Below are 27,839 nucleotides of genomic sequence, written 5' to 3'. Positions count from 1 at the left end.
AATAAACAATGATTCTCTGAATCTTTTATTTTCACATGTTGTCAGATAGAAAAAGCTCTAGTTGATATCTGAAGTATTATTGTACATCCATAGATATATTTCTCATTATATAAATTATTCACAATCAATTTGTAATAAATTGATTTTGGGCATATAGAGGTTATTTGGCAGAATAGTAAGACTACTAGAAGTTCAGTAGTATGGAGCTGATACACCCACCTTCTGACTTAATAGAATTTCGAATAATGAAAAAAGGAAAACGGACAAATACTCTAAGCATGAATGTATCAGAATCTAAAAATGATTTATAGCAAATAGTATGCTGCTTTCAATAAACACTGGAGATTACAGAAAAGGAAACTCTCTAACACATGATCTGTTTTTCTCATGTACATTTCATTCTAGCATCATAAATATTATTAGGTACATCTCTAAAAGATTCATATTTCTTGGTTGTGGTTATCTTAGCAGTTTGTACTTCAAGGAAACTGTGAGGGTCTGTTGAACAAAATTGCACAATTTTGACTTAGGTCAGTGCCCACTGCCCATCTTCTTCAAGTTCAGGTGCGGTGGCTCACGCCTGTAATCCCAGCACTTTGGGAGGCCGAGGCAGGTGGATCACGAGGTCAGAAGTTCAAGATCAGCCCGGCCAACATAGTGAAACCCTGACTGTACTAAAAATACAAAACTCAGCTGGGTGTGGTGGTGAGCACCTGTGGTCCCAGCTACTCGGGAGGCTGAGGCAGGAGAATTGCTTGAACCCGAGAGGCAGAGGTTGCAGTGAGCCAAGATCATGCCACTGCACTCCAGCCTGGGTGACAGAGCAAGACTCTGCCTCAAAAAAAAAAAAAGTTCAGCTCAACCTTTCTTTTAATATTAGTGCCACTTAAAGGAAGAAGTATTTAACTGGTGTCACTAGACCCATTTGTCTTCAACATTTTTTTGCTTTTTTTCGGAAAAGATGACTGGTCATTTTAAGGTAAAGGACTTCCCTGCTCCAGAATAAATAATCTCTCCTAGTTGATGCTGAAAATGTTCTATGGTAGTTACTGGGGGGTGAAAAAAAAAAACTTTAAAAAATAAGAATTTACCAACTTTAATTCCTGTAGCTTTGATTAGCAAACTACCTAGATCCCCACTGAATAATTACTAATTAATCAGGAGGATTTTAAAAATATCTTTAAATTAGCACATTAGGTCCTATAATATAAAACAGAATTATTGCTTCATTTCTTGTTTCCAAAGAATTAAAAAGAAAATTTGAGGATCATGATTTTGTGATGCAGTAAGCCAGACGCACTGCCTTTCCAGAACTGGAAATTGCACGCTAGTGCCTCCACCATACAAATTAAGGGGGCTTTTTGAGCAAATTCGGGGCTGCACGCTAATAGCACTAATCCAACTGCACTTCATTAAATCAGTTGGGTACATCAATGGAAACACTTAACGGATTTCATGATTTTTAAAAAAAAAACATACTATGGTATATATAAATCGCTTTATTTAACTCCATTACTGACAATGGCTTTAACTGATTGAACTTTGAGAGCAATGTTAGGGCAAAACTGACTGTCATTACAAATAGTATTTTTCAGAATATCAGGCTATGGTCATATTCTGAGAGTTGGTTATTTTCTAAGTGATAGAGTCCCCTGGGAGATAACAATAGCTAAATTTCCTGGACTACGTACACTATAGCCTGTTTTGACCCAGTAGTATACACTGTGGAAAACAAAGCTCTTCTCCATTTGGTTTTCTATGTATTTGTCTCTTTCCTTCTCTCCATATTCCAACCTCACTTGGAAAGGGACCATCGAACACTTACAAGCGTCATGACATGTATGATTTCATTTATTTCTCCCTGGGATTCTGCAAGGTAATCATCATTTTATCCATTTTACAGATGAGCCACTGAGACTCACAGAAGTCAGTTAGTGACCTATCCAGGGCACAAGTCAGTGACAGTGTGAGGACAGATTGACTGAGATCACAGTCATCCAGTTTTGGCTGACTTCACTGCCAGATGTCAGGTAGATGTCACCTCCTTTCCTCATTGTCCCCTGTGACACTTTGTGAGGTGTCAAAGATGGTGATCCTTCTTAATGGAGGAGCTGCCTTTTGGAGCAAAGGTGCAGGAGTGGCTCCTGAGCCTGGGAACAAAGAACAGAATCCATTTCTTATGGCCTCAACCTTCTCTCCGCATGACTGTGATAACAAAAAGAGTCAGTTCACTTTAAAAAAATTACTTTGGAGGCCAGGAGTGGTGGCTCACACCTGTAATCTCAGCACTTTGAGAGGCCAAGATGGGTGGACTGCTTGAAGCCAAGAGTACAAGACCAGCCTGGCCAACGTGGTGAAGCCCTGTCTCTACTAAAAGTACAAAAAGTAGCTGGGTGTGGTGGTGCACGCCTGTAATCCCAGCTACTTGGGAGGCTGAGGCAGGAGAATCGCTTGAACCTTGTAGGCAGAGGTTGTAGTAAGCCAAGATTGTGCCACTGCACTCCAGCCTGGGTGACAAAGTGAGACTCGGTCTCAAAAAAAAAAAAAAAAAAAAAAAATTTGGAAGGCTGCAGGGAGTGGAGCAGAGAGAGGAGAATATTCTTTTTTTCTTTTTCTTTTCTTTTCTTTTTTTTTTTTCTTTTGACACAAGGTCTCACTTTGTCACCCAGGCTGAAGTTCAGTGGTGCCATCTCAGTTCAACCTCCCGGGTTCAAGTGATCCTCCTGCCTCAGCCCCCCAAGTAGCTAGGACTACAGGCATGTGCCACCACGCCCAACTAATTTTTGTATTTTTGGTAGAGACGGGGTTTCACCACATTGCTCAGGCTGGTCTCAAACTCCTGAACTCAAGCAGTCTGCCCACCTCGACATCCCAAAGGCTGGGATTACAGGTGTGAGCCACAGCGCCTGTCGGAGAATATTCTTTATGGGAAAAAAACCTTCAAAGTAAGGATATAAGGACTTAAAGCAATAAGAAGGAAGTAAATATGTACAAAATGCCTCCTTTATCACTTCTTGATGGCTGGACTTGCTATATAAACTCTTCTAGAGACAATCCATGAAAGTAATTTTATTTTTTTTTTCCTTGAAGAACAGTGGAAAGTTGGCAAGGAGTAAAAATTTTCTATGAAATAGGGAGGTGAACAAGTTATAAATGATGTTAATATCTTCCAGATGGCACAGTTTTACATGGGAATTGAGTTTATTGTAATTAAAGGCATGTGAATTTTCTACAAATACCGAACTTTGCAAGTCTGACACTAGAAGATTCCATCACTTCTGGAACAGAGTTGTTTTAAGGGAGGCGTTCTTTCCCTTCCGTTTAAAATGAATCCTAGGGTTTTGTAATCTGAGCTAAATCAGAGAAATATTTTCCCATGTGAAGGGTGGTTTTTTAAAAAACAAAATCTTCCTGGACAATAAATCTTAATTATGAAATGAAACGCCTCAGAAACAAGAAATTTAGATTCCAAATATTTTTCCATTAACTTTATATATTTTGATCAATATTTAACACCATATGTCTTGAATTCTTTGATACATTTATTCTTGAGTTAAGCTGTTATCACTTTTCTGTCTCTAGACGTGTGTTGGGCAATCTTGGAGCTTCTGGTTTTGCTTCAATCAGGAGAGTGTGGCTCAATCCATTATCCTGCTTTCCTATTCATTGTGAGCAATGCCTATAGGCTCAGAGCTCCCAAACTGACAGTCACTATGATGAGAGGACATTGAAACAGCCTCTGCCATCGCTTGTTTCCCAGTCCTGCCCTTGGCTTTACCCTGGACCCAACTGCCCTTTGCTGTATCAGGAGATGGAGCAGATGATCCCTCCTGCCTTCAGTACCTATCACAGCTTTCAATCTCCAGGTGTCCTAGCAGAGCATGGTCTTAGTGGTAGGCAGAACTCCAAGAGGGTCCCCAAGATCCACAGCCCCTCATATCCACACACTGTCTCCCAGTTATTCAATCAAACATGAATCTAGGAGCTGCCGCAAAAGGCTTTGGCAGATTTAATTAAGGTACCAAATCATGAGTCAACCTCAAGAAAGGGAGATTATCCTGGGTGAGATGACTTCATCTGGTGAAGGGACTGAGCTTTTCCGGAAGCCTGTGGAAATGTGAGAAGAAAGTGATGCTAGGGAGATTATCAACTGCTGGCTCTGAAGATGGAGAGGATCTGGGAGCACCCCCAGCTGGCAGCCAGAAAGAGGGCAGAGGTTTCAGCCCTGCAGCTGCAAGAACCTGAACTCTGTCACAGTGGTGTGAGCTTCTAGGAGGATCCCCAGCTTCAGATGAGAATGAAGCCCAGCCAACACCTCGATTTCTGCCCCATGATGCCCTGAGCAGAGAATCCAGCAAGGTCATCCCAGACTTCTGACCTGTAGACCTGTGAGCTAAGAACTGTGTGTTGTTTCAAGTCACTAAGTTGGTGATAATTTGTTACTTTGCAATAGGAAACCAGTAGTCCACTATCTGCTAGACATACATTGCCTTGGTTTCTCTCCTTCCAAGTCGGCCTTGACTAACCATCACCCATGACAGCTCTCATATTCCCATGCACAATCAATTATTATTCCTTTGCATTACTACAGTGAAAGCCATTTTGGATCTCTTTTAATGTTTCTTATAAATTTTTTCTTTGATATTTTATTTTTTCTTCACTTTTGTCATACCTTGTTTCCTGGGACTGTAAACTCTCGTACCTCACCTGATTACCTATCTCATCAATTAATCATCAGTTTTCTTAGTGATAATAAAATTATTGATAGTCATTATTATGACCCCTGAAACATTACAATAGCTTAAAGGTTACATTTTTAATGTGTGAGATTAGCTTTGTGAGCTCTACTGTACTTTGATTATTCAAGAACTGGTCATCTCAGTATGATATATATGGAAACCTTTCCTAAACTGAATCAGAGTAAGATGTTAGGTGGACTATATGTGATTAGAATTTCTTGCAGGAGAATGTCCTGGAAGCCTTTAGACAAGCTCAAGGGTAACACTATGTGGGATTTTGAGGAAGACAATGACATAAGAAAAGACAAATGTTTCTGAAAACATTTTTATTTTTTTTTCTGCAAGAGAGGTGAGGACTTGGTGTCCCATTTACAGTCAGTGAAGTTGGTTGCAGGAGAGAGGGTTTAGCTTAAGTACATCCAGCAGCCACTGACGGATGTCACGTTGCTGCTCTGGTCTCCTTAGCACCACGTTCTTCCCAGCTCTATGGCTTGTGTCCAAGCAGCCCAAGAGATAATCCCTGAAATTTGGAACTTGTGCTTATTTTGGAGCTATGCAGACAGCAAAAACCTTGAGTCCTCCCATGTAGTAATAGATGGAATCTGAGTTTGGTTGATAAGATTGGCGAAGCAGTTCAATGGTGGGGAAATGGAAAGGCTACCAAATAATCACTCTCCTACCCAAATGAATGGGATTACTAATAAGCCGTAAGTGCTTGACCCAACAGAAAAAAAAAAGTCACCTTACACCCTGACAGTGTCAACAGCGTATTACTTGATGCAAATATGCATAAACACATCACAAAGTACAGAAGTAGTAATGCTATGGTTTAGAAGTTAGATTTGTGGGGTGTATTGAAAGGACTACAAGAAGTAAGAAAAACGGAGTTTTAGGAAGTGTCATAAAAAGTAAAAATAAGCCCTGGATCAAAGACATATGTCCCACAATCCTGCTTATAATACACAGAGAGCAAATTGGAAGACAGATACATAAATGAATGAATGAGAGAATAAATAAATATGTGTGAAAAACATATATAGGAAAAATATGTTATTTTTAAAAAAGAAAGACTATAAACTTAAAAACAAACTTCAAAGGAAACTAGGACAATATAATAAAGCAATATTCTTTATTATTATTCTTTATTTAATATTCCATAGCATGCAATTTTATATTTTATACACATTTAGAATGACTTTCATAGAAATTTGGCATTTGACCACATGCTAGGAGTTGGGAGGACAGCAGTCAGGTCGTGGCCCAGCCTCTCTGTTTCTCATAGAAAGGTCTAAGGATTCTCTGGCAACGCCCTGAGGCTCAGGCCCCATAGCTCCTCTGAAGCTGGGCATTGCCACTCAGGCTGGTGGCAGCGCTGGTGGTGGCCAGGCCTTCCTTGGGGCTGCCCGTGATCAGGCCCACAGTGCTGGTGCGAGGAAGGAAACAAAATTAGAGCTACCGTGCAGCCCTCTCCAGGAGCCAACCTTGTTTCATCTCAGTCTTGCAGGCTGGGCTTTGTTTCCAGTAGTCATGAGGTCCCCGAGCAGGAGGACCAGGACAGCTCTGGCAGGAAGCCCATTCAGTGGGACTCACCAGACACCAAGACTGCTGTCTGTGTCTGTCTCTCTCTGTCACATACACTCACACATGCACTGATTATATCATAAGCATTTTTCACTGATTATATCATAAGCATTTTTCCTGTTATTTAAAAACTTTTATTGAGCAATTTTTTTCTTATTTTTTTTTTAATTTTAGAGACAGCGTCTTGATCTGTTACCCAGGCTGGAGTGCAGTGGCACAATCACAGCTCACTGCAGCCTCAAACTCCTGGGCTTAAGTGATCCTCCCACCTCAGCATCCCAAGTAGCTGGGACTACAGCACAAGCCACCATACCCTGCTAATGTTTTAAAAAAAATTTTGTAGAGAAGGGGTTAGGGGTTCTTGCTTTGTGGTCCAAGCTGGTCTTGAATTATGGGACATATGTCTTTGATCCAGGGCTTATTTTGTCTTATTTCTTGTAGTCCTTTCAATAAATCTTTGTCCACACCAAGATGCTCTAAGCACACAGAAAAATCAGTGAGGTATTAGTTGATGAGATGATTGTCTAGCAACAATAACCAGTGGAAAAATGAATCACCGATAGTTAATGGCTAATCCTAAAGTAAGGCCACACCCATCCCCCCACAAAAATATGAAAGGGAGTAACAAGTGCAGATATCAGAATCAAGCTTGCCCCAAAGTAGGCAATATTAAAAGCATAAAAAGTATCTCATTCCTGGGTCTCTTATGCAGTGCTCCCCCAGCTCAGGGCTCTTTCTAGGATATCACCTGCTACCTGCCTTCCTGGGATCATTGTAAAGACTAAATTAGATGACACATGTGAGAACATGCTGACATGGAAATTCCTGTGCAATGTCAAGAATTCTTGACAGCCTTTCAGAAAATAGATCAAATCCAATTCACTTTAACTTTCTGGTCCTAAAAATAAATATCACACAGAGCATCTCATTGATCCAGTGGCAGGGGGTGGGGTGGGGAAACAAAGCCAGTCTTTGATTCACTTCCAAGATAGTGTTGTTGTTGTTGTTGTTTTTTATCAACAAATGGAAAATAAGGCAAACAGGTATTGATTCGTTTATTTATATATAGGTAGTTAGTGCTTTTCAAAATAACTTTTACCTGATTATAAAGGACTACTAGTCCATTGTAAAAATTTTGAAAAATACAGAAATGAATAAGGAACATAATGTCACTACCCAGAGATAACCACTTAATGGCTTGGCCTAGTTAGTTCCATCTAGATTTTTTCTGCATATGAATAAGAGTTGAGAATATACTGTATATAGGGTTTTATATTCTGATTTTTCACTGATTATATCATAAGCATTTTTCCTGTTATTTAAGAAACTTTTGTTGAGTTTGTTTTGTTTTGTTTTGTTTTTAATTTTAGAGACAGAGTCTTGCTCTGTTGACCAGGCTGGAGTGCAGTGACACAATCACAGATCACTGCAGTCTCAGACTCCTGGGCTCAAGTGATCCTCCCACCTCAGCCTCCCAAGAAGGTGGGACTACAGGCATGAGCCACCATACCTTGCTAATTAAAAAAAAAAAAAAATTGTAGAGAAGGGGTTGGGGGTTCTTGCTTTGTTGCTCAGGCTCGTCTCAAACTCCTGGCCTCAAGCAATCCTTTCACCTCAGCCTCCCAAAGCACTGGAATTACAGGTGTGAGCCACCACGCCTGGCCTGAACACGTTTTTTTTGTTGTTGGTGGTGGTGTTGTTTTTGTTTGCTTGTTTGTTTGTTTGAGACAAAGTCTCGCTCTGTTGCCCAGGCTAGAGTGCGGTGGTGCCATCTCGGCTCACTGCAGCCTCCACCTCCCAGGTTTAAGCGATTCTCCTGCCTCAGCCTCCCGAGTAGCTGGGACTACAAGTGCATGCCACCATGCCCAGCTAATTTTTTGTATTTTTAGTAGAGACAGGGTTTCACCATATTAGCCAGGATGGTCTCAATCTCCTGACCTCGTGATCCACCCACCTCAGCCTCCCAAAGTGCTGGGATTACAGGCATGAGCTGAACACACTTTTTAGTGGCTGAATAATATTCCATGGTATTTGACATTATTTTGGGTTGTTCGCTTAGAACAGATTTCTAAAAAATGCTTTTGTTAAATAAGAGTCTATGACTCATTTCAGTCTTTTCATACATCATGATTAGAACATTACAAGCAAGTCAGAACCATCAGGGGACGACTCTCGTGTAAAAAACACTCAGAAACACAGATGCAGACTAATTGGCTCCTCCTAGCTCCACCATTGTATATTTTTATTTCCAAATCCTCTTTCTAATACTCTGGAAGAAAAATCTGTTCTCTTTTGGGGGATACGTAAGTTAATTCTTGGACGGCGGCACAGCGATCGTTTACAGGTTGTTCAGTTTGAATAGCTATTAATGCCTCGTGCAAAATAAACCAAAGAGCCACAGAAACACATTTTTGCAGGTGAAAATTGTGTTCGCCAACATCGTTTCTCACTCCAGGTTATGATGTCAGGCATCGTATTTCTCCATTATTAATGTACTATGCCAATGGGGGGAGATCCTCTTGGAGGGAGATTAAAAAGACACCACCACCTCAAATCCCCCTTCGTAACAATGTGAGAATGTCCAGAAGCCTGGGGGGTTGGTGCAGTAGCTCACAGTGTCAGACAACACCCTGTGGAGGATTAGCTTCCTTTCCATTAACCATCTCCACTGTAGAGAGTCAGGGGTCACTTGTACTCACCAGAGAAAACCTGACTTAGGCAAAGTCACTACTCATCTATTCAGCACCACATACCTATAAAGCCTCAGAAACTGCTGTTTAGTGACTGAATACATTTCTCACCTTCCCATCACTTTTCCCCTTACTTGGCCATTTTCCTAAACCCATAATTCAAACTTTCCCAAAGAAAAAAAATAATCTCTAGGTAATGCTTTCAAGAATTCTTAGAAAGAAATCTTTATTCTTTGAGCACTCTTCTGGGAAACCTAACCTGTGATTACTGTTAGGATTCAAAATGTTTCACCACCTGCATCTACGTAGATAGGGTGAGTCTGGGGAAATATGGAGCCAATAGGCTTTTAGCTTGAGGAGCGTGAATTCTAAAGCCAGGGACACTCACGAAAACAACCACCTGGTGGATTACACCCTAACGTTGAAACTGTGGCAAAATACCTTTTTATTGCAAAAAGGTTTAGGCAGAGATTTATCTTTGAGTTACTTGGCAATAAATGTTCACCCACTTTCCCACTGTTACTATAGAATGGGGAAGGTTTAAGGTAGAAAATTTAAGAAAAATAATGGGAAGATGCCTAAATGAGGAGGGAGGGGTTGGTCCTCTTCTGAATATTTAAAAAATCCACATCATGTTTACATTCCAAGGGTGGTAAGTGGGGAAGGTGAGGTCTGGGGAGGGACCTTCCCCAGATGGGAGCCCTGTCTGTATGTGAGCAGAGAGAAAAAGACCCTGAATAGAACGGTGGTGCCCTTTGCACCCATTCATAGCCTCCTTGTGAACTGGAGCTTTCTTTTTCCAGAGCAGGGACCCAGACAGACAGAGGGGTCAACTCTGACCCCTCCTCTAGCTTTTATGAATTAAGTTCCTCGGATGTAATTCCCAGCTCTCATCCAGCGGCTGGAACACAGGGAGTGAACGAGAGCCAAACAGGTGCCTTCATTCTCACCTTTGCCGGGCTGCTGTGCTGTCGTGACTGGGGATCTTGACATCCCGAGCAATGCCGTGTTTGCCACACTGGCAACAGTAACAGAGCAATGTGCAGCCGGCTCCGGGATCGAAATTTGCAAACTCAGGATCCTGGGCCTCAGGCCAATGCAGGCTGGGTGCGTTGCAGTGGTGACACGTTTAGTCTCTAGGGAGGGACGCTGGCACACCAGCTGCATTCCTGGCAGCACACTTGCCAGTGCGAAACTTAGCGAGTGGAGCTGGTATCAACTCCAGAGGGAGACTCAAGCTGCTTCCTTAACTTCTTTGGCAATACTCCCCTCTGCAACTTGTGCGCAGTACACCCTCCTGAATATTTACAAGAGCTGCTATTTGTGATACTATTTGGGGCCCTGTTGGATAGTACTTTGAAGGGAAGTGCTAAAATGATAGCAGCCTTCCAGTTTACAAATGTAACTATAGTATTCCTGAATAATTCAATTTCCTAAAATTGGCACTTAACTGTGCAATGACTTATTTCTTGCTGGGAAGGGATTCTAATCCCACTCCCCACCCCCCACTCGCCACCCCACACATACTTTTAAAAATAGCTTCTACTTTTGCCAAGAGGAGCGCCTAGTATTTACTATTGGAGGATATGTGAATTAAAATACTAGCTTCTTTCCCTGTTGCAATCCACCGGCACTATATTAGCTGAGTTCTCTGCTACCTGAGAGGAACGTATCCTCAACAGAAATGCCCTTAGTTTTTCAGAATGCCTCACCCACCTCTCTTATTTGTGTTTGGAAGGCAACATGAGCTAGAATTTGGCCACTTAGTATTCAGACCATGTCAGGATTCAAGTAAAAAGCCTATATTGCAGAGCTGGATGCACCGTCGCCAGGCCAAACACAGTCAACAGTTCAAATCACAGTTAAATTATAAGAAAGCGTGGGGCGAAACATGCAAACCTGCCTTGTCAATGAAGCAGTAGAGATAAAAGGAATTACTCCATAAATGCAAGCTTGTGGGGCTTTAATAAATACAGAGACGGTGTTCTTTCCAGCTACATCCCATTGATTATAAAGGCTAGTTAGGATTTTAAACATAATGCTTTCTTCTTCCTCCTCCTCCTCTTTTTCCTCCTTCCCTCCCCTCCTCCTCCTCTTTCTCCTCCTCCTCCTTCTCCTTTGTCTTCTTTTAACATGCAAAGCATTTCCCAAAGTATGGAGAAATGAACAATTCCTCTGTGTATTTCCACAGTTTTGCAAAGGGACGGTGGTGTTAGCAGGCCAAGTATCTACTACTGGAAGCATCATATGTAGCAGAGGAAATGCAGTTAATACAATAATTCACATATGTTAATGCTTAGTTCCATCAATGTCAGCTTTATTTTCTTCTTGATATACACAAAGCTGGCACACAGTTTTAACTGATGAGGTAATGTCATTTTTAATTTAGAGAGCCTTAAGCTGTCCACTTTAACTAGTGATATCATCGTTGCAGTTGTCTCCTGAGACTTTATGTAAACATAAGTCATGCGTCCCGGGCAGTTTGAGAAGAGATTGTTAAAGATGACATTGGGCATCATGAAGATTTCCCCCACTTTGATCTCTTTTAAATTGCCAGATACAGTTTATGTTACTGCCATATTTTAGCCATTCCTGAAATTAATATATCCCAGGACTTTTGAACCAAGTTAAGCACAGAAATAAAATAAAGGTTGAAAATGAATGCCTTGTAATGTTTTCATGTCATTTCAAGAAGAAAAATGGAAGATGAATCAGATTCTCTTGCTCCTAGGTGACTTGGTAAATAAAAAGAGAAGGAAGAGCAAGCTCCTAAGAAATATATAACACCAAATAAACAAAAGCTTTCTTATTTTCCTAGGGGACACTAGTGTATTGGTGATGGCTTTGTACATTTTAAAGATAAATAAGATCCAACTATCTCTTATCTCTGTGTTAACTTTTTAGTAATATTTTATTGTCACTTTCCTTAAAATTTGTATCCTTAGTGTCATTATTAAGCCTGAATTTTAAATCTCATCACTTTTAAGGTATCAAGCGTTTCTTTCTCAAACAACGAGATTTCTTTAAAGACTCAAACAATGATATTCCTTTAAATATTCAGACTAGTGGGTATAAACAAAGTTATTTTCCATTTTTAACTAAACTTTTTCTTGGGAGAAATTATGCTCTAGGATCCAAGTGTCATTTGGGAGAAGATAATCTGTGTTTTAACTATTGGATGTGGCTGCTGAGAGACTATTTTCAAAGAAGTCTGAAGTTTGGTGGAATGCAGTTAAATAGTAAAGAATCTGTTTATTATTCTGTGGCCATATGTTTAGAGGGTCGCTCACAGAAATCAAAGTATTGTTCATAGAAAGCTCCAGCCAAGGAGACATTTTGAATTCATAAAAGAACTTCACAGTTTGAAAAGAATGCATAGCATTATGTATTGACACCCCACCACCATAGACAAAGGAACACAATTTAATAATAGAGGATTGTGCTCATGAGATTTTTCTTTTTCTTTTTAATTGGTTACTTTAACTGACATTGTCTGCAAGTATAATGGACACCATTATTCTTAATAGTTGTGTGTTGCCAGATGTATACAGACATGATGTAGTCCATTTTAATTATCTCGTTTTGCTAGATTTTTTTTCCCTCCATTTAATGCAGTGATGAATGCAGATAGAACTATTTTTTTTCCTGGCACACTATGCTAGATGATGCTGGTGTCTAAATTATTGAAATTAAACGGGCATTTCTCACCAACCTAATGTTTTCTTCCATGTTTGTGCATTAGGTATGACTACGTGGAAGTCTTCGATGGAGAAAATGAAAATGGACATTTTAGGGGAAAGTTCTGTGGAAAGATAGCCCCTCCTCCTGTTGTGTCTTCAGGGCAATTTCTTTTTATCAAATTTGTCTCTGACTACGAAACACATGGTGCAGGATTTTCCATACGTTATGAAATTTTCAAGAGAGGTGAGTGAATAGCTTACGGTAGAACAAGGATGACTAAAAGTTCATTTAGGCCGAGTGTGGTGGCTCACACCTGTAATCCCAGCACTTTGGGAGGCCGAGGCAGGTGGATCACTTGAGCTCAGGAGTTCAAGACCAGCCTGGCCAACATAGTGAAACCCAGTCTCTACTAAAAATACAAAAATTAGCTGGGCATGATGGCGTATGCCAGTAATCCCAGCTACTCAGGAGGCTGAGGAAGGAGAATCATTTGAACCTGGGAGGTGGAGATTGCAGTGAGCTGAGCGCAGGCCATTGCACTCTGGCCTGGGCAACAGAGCAAGACTCTGTCTCAAAAAAAAAAAAATTTATTATTTAACATTGTTTGATTTCATGAAAGACAAAGTGAAAAGGAAGACGGGAGTAATGCTTTTATCCTTTTGTAAAATATATATCTTCATTATAAAAATGTTCGGAAGTACTTTAAATAAAGATAAATTACCCATTGTATGGAGGAAGAGTATTTAAAATTAAAAAAAAAATGTATTTCAGCAATCAAAATTGTACCCATCTGAAGTATTGGCCAGTGTTATAAGGCAGCAGTCTCCAACCTTTTTGGCACCAGGGACCAGCTTCATGGAAGAAAATATTTCTACTGACAGGGTTTGGGGGATGGTTTTAGAATAATTCAAGTGCATTACATTTATTATGCACTTTATTCCTATCATCATTACTTTGTAATATATAATGAAATAATTATACAACTCACCATAAGGTAGAATCAGTGGGAGCCCTTAGCTTGTTTTTCTGCAACTAGACGGTCCCATATACAGGTGATGGGAGACAGTGACAGATCCTCAGGCATTAGATTCTCATATAAGGAGTGTACAACCTGGATTTTTTGCACACACAGTTCACAATAGGGTTTTCGCTCCTATGAGAATCTAATGCTGCTGCTGATCTGACAGGAGGAGGAGTTCAGGTGGTAGTGCCAGCGATGGGGAGTGGCTGTAAATACAGACAAAACTTTGCTTGCCTGCCACTCGCCTCCCGCTGTGTGGCTAAGTTCCTAACAGACCACAAACTGGTACCAGTCTGCAGTCCAAGGGTTGGGGACCTCAGTTATAAGGTCTACACTCCATAAGCTTTTTAAAAAGCATTTATTCTTATCTGTATTCTTCAAAAATAAGTTTGATCTATCCTTGAAGTTTGATTTCTTTTGTTAAAAATGCGTTAGCCAGCCATGGTGGCGCATGCGTGTGATCAGTTCCAGCTACTTGGGAGGTTGAGGTGGGAGGATTGCCTGAGCCCAGGAGTTGGAGGCTGCAGTTGAGCCTTGATCATGCAACTGCACTCCAGTCTGGTTGATAGAGCAAGACCCTGTCTCTAAATATAAATTTAAAAATAATTTAAAAGTAATAAACAAATTAACAAACATGTAACTTTATCTGGTTGTCACTGTTTTTAGCAACAGCCTATAAATTCCTTTTATGTGTGAAATTCAGCCTTCCTATTATTTACATTTTTAAGTTGGCATTAATGTATAGAAAACCAATCCAGGGACAGAAGATCAAGATTTGAATGTATTGTCTTGGAATACAGAAGAAAAACCTTGTTTCGATAGAAAAAAAATCTAACCACATCAATTTCGAAAGCCTTCGGTCTTCTGGGTTCGTGATAACTGAGAAAAATGTAAAGGGGAGTTGTTAGGGGCTCCAGGAAACGTTGCGACAACTTCTTTACATTTCAAAGATATTTGGCTCTGACACCACATAAATAGGGAATAGATGGAGAGAACTTTCAGAAATTCATCTAATCACATAAGTACTTAGAACACCTTTCATATAGATAATAGCATACATATGACATCAGCATAAACAGATGATGGATGTACATACTTTTAGTGACGAAAACTGACTTGTTATAGAAGTCATATTATATGTGTCTGTATACGTACACACACAAATCTACACCTGCTTGCTTACCTGTATGTGGCACTATCAAAGACAAAGGTGTCAGAAAAGGGGCTAGGAATAGCCTTTTATTTTCAGTTTTCTTAGAGATCTGAAGACAGTTGAAGGAGAAAAGAGAGATCTGTCACTAACTCATGAAGAATTCTTTGTGTTCCTTCCAAAGGAACTCAGCTCCTTACGTATCTGTTATTCTCGGATGTAGCAAAGCTTCCTGTCCTGCTCTCCAAGCCCATTCTTCAGACTTGAAGTCTTCTTTTGTTCTTTCTCTTCTTGACTTCCCACATCCAATACGGCATCCACTGCTTTTTAATTTTCATCCAAAGGTCTCAAAGACTCTCAGCTTCTTTTCCATGTCACTGCCATTAACCAAATAGGCCCAAGTTGTGGCCCTCGCATGTGACTCTATCCTGCTCACAGCTTCTCAAACAGGCAGGAAGCCAGTGTCCTCAAAATGTCCACAGTGAGTCTCTGTCACCCCACCGGGCAAGATTGAGGTCCTGCTCAAAACTTAGCATCAACTGCATAAAAATCATTAATATAATTCATTTATGAAAACATATATATATATGTATACACACACACACACACACAAAAGCACAGGTCATGAATGTTTTTTCCTCAAAAGCCATTTAATGATATTATAGAATTAATGGATCATTATTCTTTTGAAAATATAGCACTTCTTTCAGGATGCAGCAATTTCAAGTTTCCTGAAAACACATGAATTACACTAATCATAGTTAAATGCAACCAGAATGGCCTTGAGGTTTCCGGTGTGAGGTCACAGTTCTAAGAGACATTTAGGCCATTCCAGAGTCCCTGGGTTGCATTCCGGGATCATCTTTGCCTGACAGTCAACAAGGCCAGCCCCGCTTCTTCCTGCCGTCCTGGAGCCATGTTGGACCGCCCTAATTCTCCTCCTAAGAGCCCCTCTTTTCCTTCTATTTGTCTCTTCCCAGATGCTGAAACTGTGGGCCACTAGCCCTACATTTATTTCCAATCGCCTAAAGAGATTTCTCTAGGAAACCCAAGCCTCCCCACTGATCTCTGTTCCCGTCCTTCCCTTGGTCTTCAGGCCCAGATGCTGGAAGAAGCTGCTGCTGTTTCCTATGGGTCTCAATGCAAGGGGGCCGGGGGATGGGAGCGGGTGCCATTTACTGAGAGCAGACTTGGTCACTTGATATATGTTATGTGATTGAGAGTTTGTGCATTTAATAATAATTCCGAAGAGAGTATCTTGACTGTTATTATTCTCCATCCTTATTGTCCTTGGCAACTAAATGGTGGCATTCCTTATAGCTATACAAGTTACTCCTGTTCTTACAAGTAAAGAGGAAAGCTCATGTTCACTAACTCCAAATGCCTGTGTGAGTGCCACTTACTCCTAGGCACCCAGGGCTGTTGGCCTCACTCCTGCTCATCTCCTGTGTTGTATTCTCATCTCCTGTGTTCTCAAACTGCTGTAAAGAAATACCTGAGACTGGGTAATTTATAAAGAAAAGAGGTTTAATTGGCTCACAGTTCTGCAGGCTGTACAGGAATCTGATGTTCACACATGCTCAGCTTCTGGGGAGGCCTCAGGAAACTGACAATCATGGCAGAAGGCGAAGGGGAAGCACATGTCACAATGGCCAGAGCAGGAGCAAGAGAGAGAAAGAGGGGAGGTACTATACGTTTTTTTGTTTTTTGTTTTTTGTTTTGAGATGGAGTCTCGCTCTGTTGCTCAGGCTGGAGTGCAGTGGCGCGATCTTGGCTCACTGCAATCTCTGCCTCCCAGGTTCAGCCATTCTCCTGCCTCAGCCTCCCGAGTAGCTGGGACTACAGGCGCCCGCCACCACGCCCGGCTAATTTTTTGTATTTTTAGTTGAGACGGGGCTTCACCGTGTTAGCCAGGATGGTACACGTTTTTAAACAACCATTTCTTATGAGAACTCACTTACTATTGCAAGGACAAGGCCAAGAGGGGATGGTGCTAAACTATTCATGAGAAATCCACCCCCATGATTCAATCACCTCCCACCAGACCCCACCTCCACCACTGGGGATTACAATTCGACATGAGATTTGGTGGGGACACAGATCCAAACACTATCATGTGTATTCACCATGGACTTTCTTAAACCCTTTTCTGCCATTGTCCTTTTGGGAGAAAGTGCTTCTTCAACTATGGTAAACTGAAACAACAGTGAATAAGGAAAATATTAAAATGAATTTTGGTGTATAGTGGAGAAAATATGAAGTTACAGAATCTTTAAATTGGAAGATATTTTATTTTTCAAATTCTAAAGTCCAGCTCCCATTTGTCATGCGCAGAATTTGAGAACCAGAAAGGTTGAGAGGCCACCCAAGTTTACACAGCCGGTGAGTGAATCTCAGGACTGGGATTCAGGTCTCCTGGGGCTCCATCCAGTTCTCGTCCATCGCCCCATGGAATGTCCCCATGTTTTGTCAAAATACACAAGAAAACCTGGGATCACTTCCATAGCATGACAAGGGCAAAGTGAAAGCACCAAAATTCACTTGCTTTTGAAAGTATGACCTTAATTCCTGTCATTTTTTTCTCAATAAATCTTAATCTGAACTGAAATATTTTATCTTTTTAAGAAGGAGAAAATATTAGTATCTGCATGAAACCTTGCTGTTTCATGCAGATACTAATAAACCATGGCTTACAAGAATGTAGCCAAAGCGTTTTTTTTCCCCAGGGAGGAGTTTAGAGGTCTCCAGGGTAACTGTTTCTACACTGTGGATATAAAATCCTAAAGGGTCCCCAATATCATGTATGTATATATATATTTTTTTTTTCTTTGTGGATAAATGACTCAAATTGCATAGTTGCTATCATCTCAGAAGCCACCAGAGTAATTTAGAAACTAAGATTATAAACCATACAGCACATGTCATAATCTCTACCTGGAACTGACCTGGCAAATTGCCACATGTTACCAACTTTTGAACCAGAATCAAATAGATAAGCATTTGCAGCTCTCATGGTGAAGGGTGAGCCGCGTCCAAGAAGGTTTGAGAGGTACTTCAAATAAGTCAGACCTCTGCAGACCAGGTTTACTGGGCCCATCTAAGAATTCTTGTGCATCTGCAATGCCTGGATCCATGGATAGCTGATATATGCATGAGGAGGAAAGGATTGATTTGTTTTCTCAACAGGCTGCCAGATGCACTCCGTTGGTATTCAGCCCCCTGACCTGAATCACTAAAAGTAGAGACCTGCTAGTTAACTTTAATCTCTATTGATGTCTAATAAGTCGCCTCTAGTTGCCTGGCACTTTGGGAGAATGTTTAGTTAAGAACTATCTCAACAAAGCACCTTATTTAGAATTGAATCCTTGCATGTCGTTGCCGGGACCCCATCACTTCTGCTTTCAAGCCACTGTGAGAAAATGATGCAGGAAAAGAGTTGTTGAACTGAACACTCCCAGATTTGATCCTGAAATTCAAAAGGATAAAGACTTCTCTGATTCACAAGAGTCTTAAGTGTAGCTATTTGAAGATCATAGCAGCAGGTGGTATTGAGGGACTGAGCTGATGTGCTCATGTTGGTAGAGAAGGCAGTTTTGTGTTTTTTTTGTTGTTTGTTTGTTTGTTTGTTTTTTGAGGCGGAGTCTGGCTGGCTCTGTCACCCAGGCTGGAGTGCAGTGGTGTGATCTCGGCTCACTGCAACCTCTACCTCCCGGGTTCAAGCGATTCTCCTGTCTCAGCCTCTTGGGTAGCTGGGATTACAGGTGCCCACCACCACGCCCAGCTAATTTTTCTATTTTTAGTAGAGACTGGGGTTTCCCTATGTTGGCCAGGCTGGTCTCGAACTCCTGACCTCAGGTGATCCGCCCACCTCAGCCTCCGAAAGTGCTGGGATTACAGGCGTGAGCCATTGTGCACACCCGGCCGAGAAGGGCAGTTTTTTAATTGTGTGGTGAATACCACCCTATGCTGGTTACCATGAATTGAAATTGGAGTCATTCATACAGGCATAAGGTCAACCTGCACTATATGCATGAATGCTCTTGACCAATTTCAATGACAAATCACCATAATTTGTAAAGTCCTGGTGGTACTGAACAGTCATTAAAATTACACATTATAAATATATGCATTACACACACACACATCTATTAACACGCAATTTTAGAATGGTGTACTATACTGTGTCTAATACTTCGGGGAAGGTTAGGATGTCAGCATTGATATCAGGTGACTTCCGGCATCATGGCCTGTAATCACAGTTTATCATGCCCTCACTAACAGCCACACTTTACTGGCCCACCTGTGTCAACACCACTCAGAATGAGTCACTCACCCTTGGTACACGTACGAATTACCTTTCACATTTCGTTTGTCAAAGAGGCATAGGTCACATCTGGCAGAGTTACTGAGTCACTGGCGTAGGAATCTGAAACCCAAACTGCCTCCACTGAATTCTCTCCCTCGCATTTATAAATGTTCTATTTCACCAATAAAGGGTTGTCAGCCTCAAGATTTAAAGATTTAAGCTTGAAGGGGCTATAATTATTTCTCTAGGGCTCTGTTGAGATTTCTGCAGCTTACTCATTCATTGTTCCCACATGATTTTGTATTTGTCATATTTTTCCCTGCAACAGCAGAAGTCTTTAAATTGCTCCATACAAATGGAAAGCTAAGGTTAACACAATAAATCTGAACTTGACTTTCCATAACCATTTTACTAATATGAAAAGGCTGACTAATATATGATTAGAACAGTGGTTATACTGGCGGGCTTTTATTAGAAAGATGTTCTGTCTTTACCCAGGTTATTTCTTGGGGAAGTTGTTTAAGTAGGATTTTCACTTTACTCCTTTTTCTCTTCTACTCATAGGTCCTGAATGTTCCCAGAACTACACAACACCTAGTGGAGTGATAAAGTCCCCCGGATTCCCTGAAAAATATCCCAACAGCCTTGAATGCACTTATATTGTCTTTGCGCCAAAGATGTCAGAGATTATCCTGGAATTTGAAAGCTTTGACCTGGAGCCTGATTCAAATCCTCCAGGGGGGATGTTCTGTCGCTACGACCGGCTGGAAATCTGGGATGGATTCCCTGATGGTAAGAATGACAGGAAGCACCCCAAAAAGGGAAGGTTCTGGAGAAAGGGCACCAGGATTCTTTTGCAAGTCTCATGATACATGAATCATAAAAAAAAAAAAAAAAAAACCTCAAAAGGACACTGGAAAACAAAGCAAAACTCTCTTTATGCAGAGCAGTGATGAAATATTTGAGCTCAAGAAGACGTTAGTAATTATCTAGTCGAATTCCTTCATTTTATAGATAAGGAAGCTGAGGCCACGAAAGATTACAAAAGGTTCTTGTAGCTATTTTTGTGATATAATTGATACGAACACATAGTTTTTCTCACTAAACTATTTTGCTCATCCACTGACCTGGCTACTCATCATTAATTCACAGATTGTCAGAGGATGGGCTCTTAGTAATTCCATTACATCAAACCACTCATTTTATAAATGCAGAGACCAAGGACCTGAGAGGTTAAGTACTTCATAAAATTTTAAGGCTAAAATATGCATCTGTTATTCTACAAAATAAAAATTTGGAAAAGGAATGAGAATGTTTGGGCATTCCTAATTTAGACAGGTTCCCTGTACACTCTCTACAGATTTTTCATCTTTGGGAATTTGAGTCACCTCAATACATCATTTATACTCATTGACCTATCATCTAAATGCATTCATATACCTAAAAAATATTTCCTGAGCATCTGTCATGTACCAGGCACCATCCTAGCCACAGGGTAAGCAAAACAATGAAAGATGCTGCCCTTTGGAGTTTCTCTTCTGCTTTCTCTTCTTCCAGGTAGAAGGAAACAATAAACAATGCATGTTACAAATAAATGAATTATGTGCATGAAATGTTAGAAGATGAGAAATGCTATAAACAAATCTCCCCAAATGAAAGCAAGAAAAAGTACAGCAGAGTCAAGGGATGAGAAGTTAGGAGGGGGGAGGTATAGGTTGAAATTTTAAATAGGGTGGTGAGGTTAGACTTTTTTTTTTTTTTTTTTGAGACAAAGTTTTGCTCTTGTCACCCAGGCTGGAATGCAGTGGAGCAATCTCGGCTCACTGCAACCTCTGCCTCCCAGGTTCAAGCAATTCTCCTGCCTCAGCCTCCTGAGTAGCTGGGATTACAGGTGCACACCACCACGCCCAGCTAATTTTTGCATTTTTGGTAGAGATGGGTTTTCACCATGTTGGCCAGGCTGGTCTCGAACTCCTGACCTCAAGAGATCCTCCCGCCTCGACCTCCCAAAGGGCTGGGATTACAGGCATGAGCCTCCGTGCCCAGCCGAGATTAGACCTTATTAAAGAAAATGACATTTGAGCAAAGATTTGAAGGAGGTGGAGGAAATAGCCATGTGGACATCTAAATGAAAGTTTTCCATTCCACTCTTGTGAATTAGAAGGTGAATGGCAAAAATACACAGTGAAATTCTGAACAGAGGGGGATAATATCCAATAATTTGATACAGCTGCATTGCTTGTCTTGTGTTTAGTCTGGTTTAATATTAAGATTTCTGTAGAGAACACACATTACACAGATCACAGAGGATTGCTTGGAAGTTCTTCACCATCATGGAGTTAGGAGATGTATAACTATCTGTAAAACAGTCAGCTACTATTCTCAAAAGAATATTTAAATACATTGTACACGAAGAATAAGTAAAATGTAGACCGGGTGCTGTGGCTCATACCTGTAATCCCAACACTTTGGGAGGCCAAGGCGGGTGGATTCACCTGAGGTCATGAGTTCGAGACCAGACTGGCCAACAGAGTGAAACCCTGTCTCTATGAAAAATACAAAAATTAGCCGGGTGTGGTGGTGCAGGCCTGTAATTCAGCTACTCAGGAGGCTGAGGCAGGAGAATCACTTGAACCTGGGAGGCAGAGGTTGCAGTGAGCCGAGATCATGGCCACTGCGCTCCCCTCTGGGGAACAGAGCAAGAATCTGTTTTAAAAAAAAGAATAAGTAAAATGTAAAGGAGATTGCCTTAGTCTTTGAAATGACGTTATTATTAGTGTGATTCAATCTAGCTATGTTCCTCAATAGTAAACAGCATTAGAGAAAAATCAGGTTTAGAGAAGCCTTATATTGCCATTGGAATAAATGGGTGAGTTAACATTAGTTTAATATCTTCTTTGCTCTTTTACCATATAAACAGGGTTATGATAATCTTATCAAAACTCCTTTATTAAATAATGAGATTTGCCCAAACAGAGTTCTGACTGATTTCCAAGTATTCAATCTGATAATTAGGAAAACAGTATTATAATAATATTGTAACAATAGTTGGAACAATTTACAATGGATTTATTTGTTCACAACCCAAATTTGTAGCTTTCCTTTCTAGAACTTTCATTTAAATTGACATCTGAAGAAGAGGTTCAATCAACCAACTTATTTAGAAGACTTTCAGAAAGAAGGCACATTGTTATTAGTGTCAAGGGTTTTTCAAAGTAGTAATTTTCTGGCTCTAGAAAATCACTGAGTTGAATGGAGGAACAATTAACAATAAGAGTTATCAGCCTTGCAATTTATGCATGTTTTAAACTATGGTGCCTTTCACTTGTTCCCAGAGAAAACTGGCTTTGGAATATGAAGAATGCATTTGTATATTTGTTAATATTTACCTGGCCTCATTCAGCCTGCACCTGCATAACAGTTTTCTTTTTTAGGCAAAATGAAACTGCATCCTCCTGGATTTTTTTTTTTCTTTGTCAATGGCACTAGAAACATTTTTGTCATAGTAGTTCAACACACACAGTTCCTCTGCCAACAAAATTGCTTTTAGTCTTTGATATCCTTTCCAAAAACAACAACCAGAAGGCGCGGAAGGCTTTTAACCATCAAGTGATTTTATGTTGCATTTTATCATAAACATTGAATTAAATGACTAGGTAATTGAAAGCTACCCATTGATTCAAATTGACTTTGAAGAAAAGCAGTTTACTCCAGAACTCAAAATTCAAGGCATGCGTGTTGTGAATCACACATCTCCATCTATCACTGTGTTTGAAGCTGTATGGATTCACAAGTAGCAACTCTGAAAAAATTGGTGGAGGTTTACATATGGACTAAGACCAAAAGCGCAGCATCATTGCCCGGGTAGATGCTGGAAGTGTTGGTGCTGGATGATGGGGCCAGAAGTGAATGCTTAGCTCACGTCACATGGGTGCTGATGACATCAGCCCTCTGCCTCAGCTGGCCAAAGGGGCTGGACCTGCAATTTTACCTACGTTCCAAAAATTATCAACCATTTCAGGAATACATTTCATAAAAGCTAGATTGAGTTCTGCTTGTTTTTATTTACTTTTACATTTAATTAACCTTCTAAAGATTAATTTAGAAGAGATAGATGTAAATATGCCAGATTTTTTCTGGGGAAAAGCTACAAAATGTATTTTTGGTATTCCAGATATTCTACACCAAAAAGTCTATTAATTTCAGAAAAGTATAGATGGCCTATTTTGTACCTTTGAAACGAATCCCTTTTTCATTTATTATTCAAAATACTTCATTTTAAAAGGATACCTTTAGGCCAGGTGTGGTGGCTCACACCTGTAATCCCATCACTTTGGGAGGCCTAGGTGGGAGGGACTGCTTGAGGCCAGGAGTTCAAGACCATCCTGGGCAACATCGAGAGATGAGACCCTGTCTCTACAAAAAAAAAATTTTTTTAATTAGCTGATGGCAGTGGCATGAGCCTAGAGTCCCAGCCCTTCAGGAGACTGAAGTGGGAGGATCACTTGGGCCCAGGAGTTCTAGGTTACAGTGAGCTATGATTGTGCCATTGCACTGCAGCCTGGGCAACAGAGTGAGACACCGATCTCTAAAAAAGAAAAAAAAATTTAAGTACCTCTTTATAGTACATCAGCACTTTTATTTTTTCACATAAAAAGTGGCAAAAAGCCAAATCATCTGATTCTAAGATAAGGTTATACTTATTGGAGATATTAATGGGAAAATGAAAAGGATGTGGGATCACCATTGCCCATTGTAGGCATATCTTTAAGCAGCACAAATACTATATTCCTTTCACATCTGATACGATATGATCATTACAGCTCTCCTCTCCCTGAAGCTTGGCACATGTTGCTTGCTGAAATTCTGCATAATTCAATTTTTGAATTACACTTCTGTTTTTGTGACCATTTTCATTCATCTCCTCGGCACTTGGGTCCACAATAACAGAAACAGGAAATCCAGTAGCTGTGTTCATGTAAATACACAAATGAGCACACACACAAGACGGATAAGAGTACTTCATCCACTCTCGCTCAGATCAATATTGCATTAGCTTGCTAGGCTAAGGTCTCGCTGTTGTTCAGGAAAATTCAATACTTCTTTGTATTATAGTCGAAAAAGCCTTTCACTCTCATATCTTGAGGGCTCCTAAAGAGAGTGGCACGCTGTTGTCCGGGGGCAATGTTCTAGGGACAGAAGGCAGATTTACCCAGCATGTCTTAAACATTATAAACCAGTGAGTCATGGAGACTCTCTAAATTGCAAGTCTGCATCAGACAAGTTCTCTTCTGTTTTCTCTTTCAAAGAGATTCCCCTTCTGCCCTCCCCAAAGGAATTGGGTGATAGTGGCGGGGAGGATCAGCCGCCTGAGCTTCCACAGGGCGATCATAGCTTTGCTTGCGAGCTTGTATTCTGGGGGAAGTCAGCGGCTGTGGCGATCAGAGAACGACCCCAAGGATTAGGGCTGTAAACATTTGCCCACAAACTAAAGAAAAAACATCATGAAGCCACACTAATGGAATTTAAATGAGGGAAAAAATAGTGAGGAAGTCTGAATGGACTCTAAGCCTTTTTTTTTAATATTGCAGATCAGAAATGAGATTCCTTTTTAGGAAAGTAAAGACTTAAGTGTATGGTTCTAGCAAGGTATTTTCATGTGTATGTTATGGACAACTTTGTGCTCCAGAGATAAGAAAAAAAAAGTGTTGCATTACTACTAGGGCCACATCCAGAATGAAGAAAATCTATTAAGTAGCAAAGAACCACTGCCTGTAAAAGAATCAGAAGCCAGGAATAAAGCTGAAGAGAGACAAAAAACAGCAAGAGTTTCATCTTCTGAGGTGCTTTCTTCTGCCAACTGAGAAGTCAAATATAACAAAATTTGCTTCCATAATGCAAAGCTATTGTCCATGACAGCATGATGCCCTGTAGATAATCTGCATCAGTCCTCCTCACTGGGTCATCCTCCTCATTTTCTTCATGATAAAGCAGTCTATGCACACAAACTGTGTGGTGCCTGGAGGGAGAGTGAGGGGTTGCAGTAGAGAGAAAACTCTGAATTCAGTCAACTCCGTTATTTTCAACACATCGAAAAATTATCAGGTATTATTCAAAGCAACCCATTGTTGCACTAACTCAAATAGGTGAACCATTTTGGTTTACTTTAGTTATTTTATTTTGTTTGGTTTTGTGGGTTTTTTTTTTCTTTTTTAAAGAGAATTGGCCAAGAGCTGAAAACCTGTCAGTCAAGGATCTGTGCAATCCACAAAACAGGGGCTCCGATTTGCTGCCTACTAGGAACGCAGCTGGTAGTTGGGCTTCAGGGAGACCAGTTCTTGTGGGGTTCACTTTGGCAACCACACTTGAAGTTTCTCCTGGCCTTCATCAGCCGCATCCTAGGTCCAAACTGCACACACTGGCCTTGAAACACCACGTCCCTGTTGAAGGCCCCTCCCTCCAGGGACATATCCACCTAATGTGCTTCTTTAAACAAAGCAATCATTCTTAGTTGAAACGCACAGAACCATGGATTTCTTGGAGGGGAAAACAGTCCACACCATATTGTCCTTCTAAACCCAAACCATCTGGTAGGTTTTTACCATATGTGCAATGAAAAAACCTAGAGAAAAAAAGGGACTTTTTTACGTGTGGCTTGTCGATGATCAGGACAGGGAAATGGAAAGATTCGCCATCCAGGGGGGCTCTGCGCTCTTCCCAAGGCAATTTCCAGTTTACTCATTGCCAGGGTTTGCTTAAAGCACTTCAACAAAGGTGTGGCCAGTTTAAGTCAAACAGCAAATTGTTGTATTGTTTTTTGTGTTTTTCTGAGACAGAGTCTCGCTCCGTCATCCAGGCTGGAGTGCAGTGGTGCGATCCTGGCTCACTGCAACCTCCACCTCCTGGGTCTTGCCTCAGCCTCCCCAGTAGCTGGGATTACAGGCACTGCCCACCACACCTGGCTAATCTTTGTAGTTTTAGTAGAAACAGGGTTTCACCACGTTGGCCAGGCTGGTCTCAAACTCCTGACCTCAAGTGATCCACCCACCTCAGTTTCCCAAAGTACTGGGATTACAAGAGTGAGCCACCGCACCCAGCCATCAAACAATTTGACTTTAACATAAATTAGTGGGTGTTCCCAATCATTCGCCTCCTCAAGTCCACTTTTTTCCTGGTGTGCATAATCAAATGGTTGCTTTTGGTGATGTCTTGGCCACTGGAAACAAGTCACCTCTCAGATTTAGGAGAGAAAAAACTAGGACAGAAGTCAGACAGATGCATTTTTATTTCATTTAGATTATAAGTTGCCATTATGTATAAATTATTGGTATATGTAGTCTCCAAATTTTAACATGGTTACAATGATTCATCTTCACATAAAGCCCTGAGTAGGACATAATCCATTGTCCTTTGTCCAAGCCTGTGATATTTATCATAATAAGAATCCAGGGCTAAAAGATAGCATGAGGAAGCCAATTGCAGGTCAATCTTGGATCAGACCGCTGGGACTGATCAGACCAGAGGGTTCCCTGGACATCAGCATCCCCAGAATCTCCCCCTAGGGCAACAGAGGTGAGGACAGGTAACTCAGAAACCTCAGTGACCACAGCTTAGCAGGAATCTTTTGGCGCTGGGCTGTGTATACAGATTTGCCCTGCCAATGGGTACCAAGGTGCCACTTCAATAGCCTAAATCTCATTCTTTGCAATTGAAGCAAGCATTTTGATTCTGTTCCTGAAAACAATTCTGCTCACTGGGGAATGCAGTTGTGCCTGTTACTGCCCTTCTGAGTACACTTTAAAATCTTCTCCGCAAACCCAATCCAATATGTTCACAGCAAACCAATTAACTTAGGGAAGCCTTGCTTTGGGTTAGAAAACACTTCTGGGTTCTGCTGGGGCCCATGTTGGTAAATGGTAATTCTTGCATCTGCTGCAGGAAAAAAGACATTTTGACATCGTCTGTATTCCTCCCTTTCCAGTTGGCCCTCACATTGGGCGTTACTGTGGACAGAAAACACCAGGTCGAATCCGATCCTCATCGGGCATTCTCTCCATGGTTTTTTACACCGACAGCGCAATAGCAAAAGAAGGTTTCTCAGCAAACTACAGTGTCTTGCAGAGCAGTGTCTCAGAAGGTCAGTGTTTATTCATTTTGCAAAGCACTGTGGTAAATACTCAATGTTATTCCTGCTCACACACCTGCGGCCACATGAAGCACTAAAGAAATGTTTTGTGAACTGGGGTGCCAGGTGTCTGTTTTTCTCTTTAAAATTTTTTTTATGAATATCAATAGGAAGAACTGTTCGGTGTGCTTTCTTCATAAAATTGTGGGTGAGAAACCTGCTTGGGAGCCTCTGAAATTATGGGAGAAAGTAGGAACTGGCAAAATAGTGCCTTGAAACAATGAAATGTGACTAGAGCATCTACCTGGCACCCTCAAATGCATACAAGGCTGAGCATCATAAGAAGACAGGCATCTATCCCAGATGATAAGAACAAATCTAAAGTAGTTCACCGACAGAGCAGTCACAAAGTATGGATAATGCACAGTGGTTTGGTTGTGGAAGATGCTGGGGGAAGCCACTATGTTTTTTGTATTCTATTTAAAAACTCAGCTAACTCAACCCTTTCTCAAAATTTTTGTGGTCTCTAGCTCTTTTAAAGGCCCA

General features: G+C 40.9%; 1 protein-coding gene across 8 annotated transcripts in view; it reads left to right on the top strand.

The window, feature by feature from the left end:
* NRP1 (neuropilin 1) overlaps nucleotides 1-27,839 on the top strand; it is a 159,137-nt gene that overhangs the window by 52,441 nt on the left and 78,857 nt on the right. For all 8 annotated transcript variants that reach the window (NM_001131549.1, XM_009245254.4, XM_063727044.1 and 5 more), the window contains 3 exon segments: nucleotides 12,753-12,934; nucleotides 19,733-19,960; nucleotides 27,150-27,305. In NM_001131549.1, the coding sequence (NP_001125021.1) occupies nucleotides 12,753-12,934; nucleotides 19,733-19,960; nucleotides 27,150-27,305 (566 nt within the window).

This window comes from Pongo abelii, chromosome 8 (assembly GCF_028885655.2).
Source record: "Pongo abelii isolate AG06213 chromosome 8, NHGRI_mPonAbe1-v2.0_pri, whole genome shotgun sequence".
Lineage (NCBI taxonomy): Eukaryota > Metazoa > Chordata > Mammalia > Primates > Hominidae > Pongo > Pongo abelii.
Note: the sequence above shows the minus strand (reverse complement) of the source record. Positions and strands in the feature narration are given on the sequence as shown.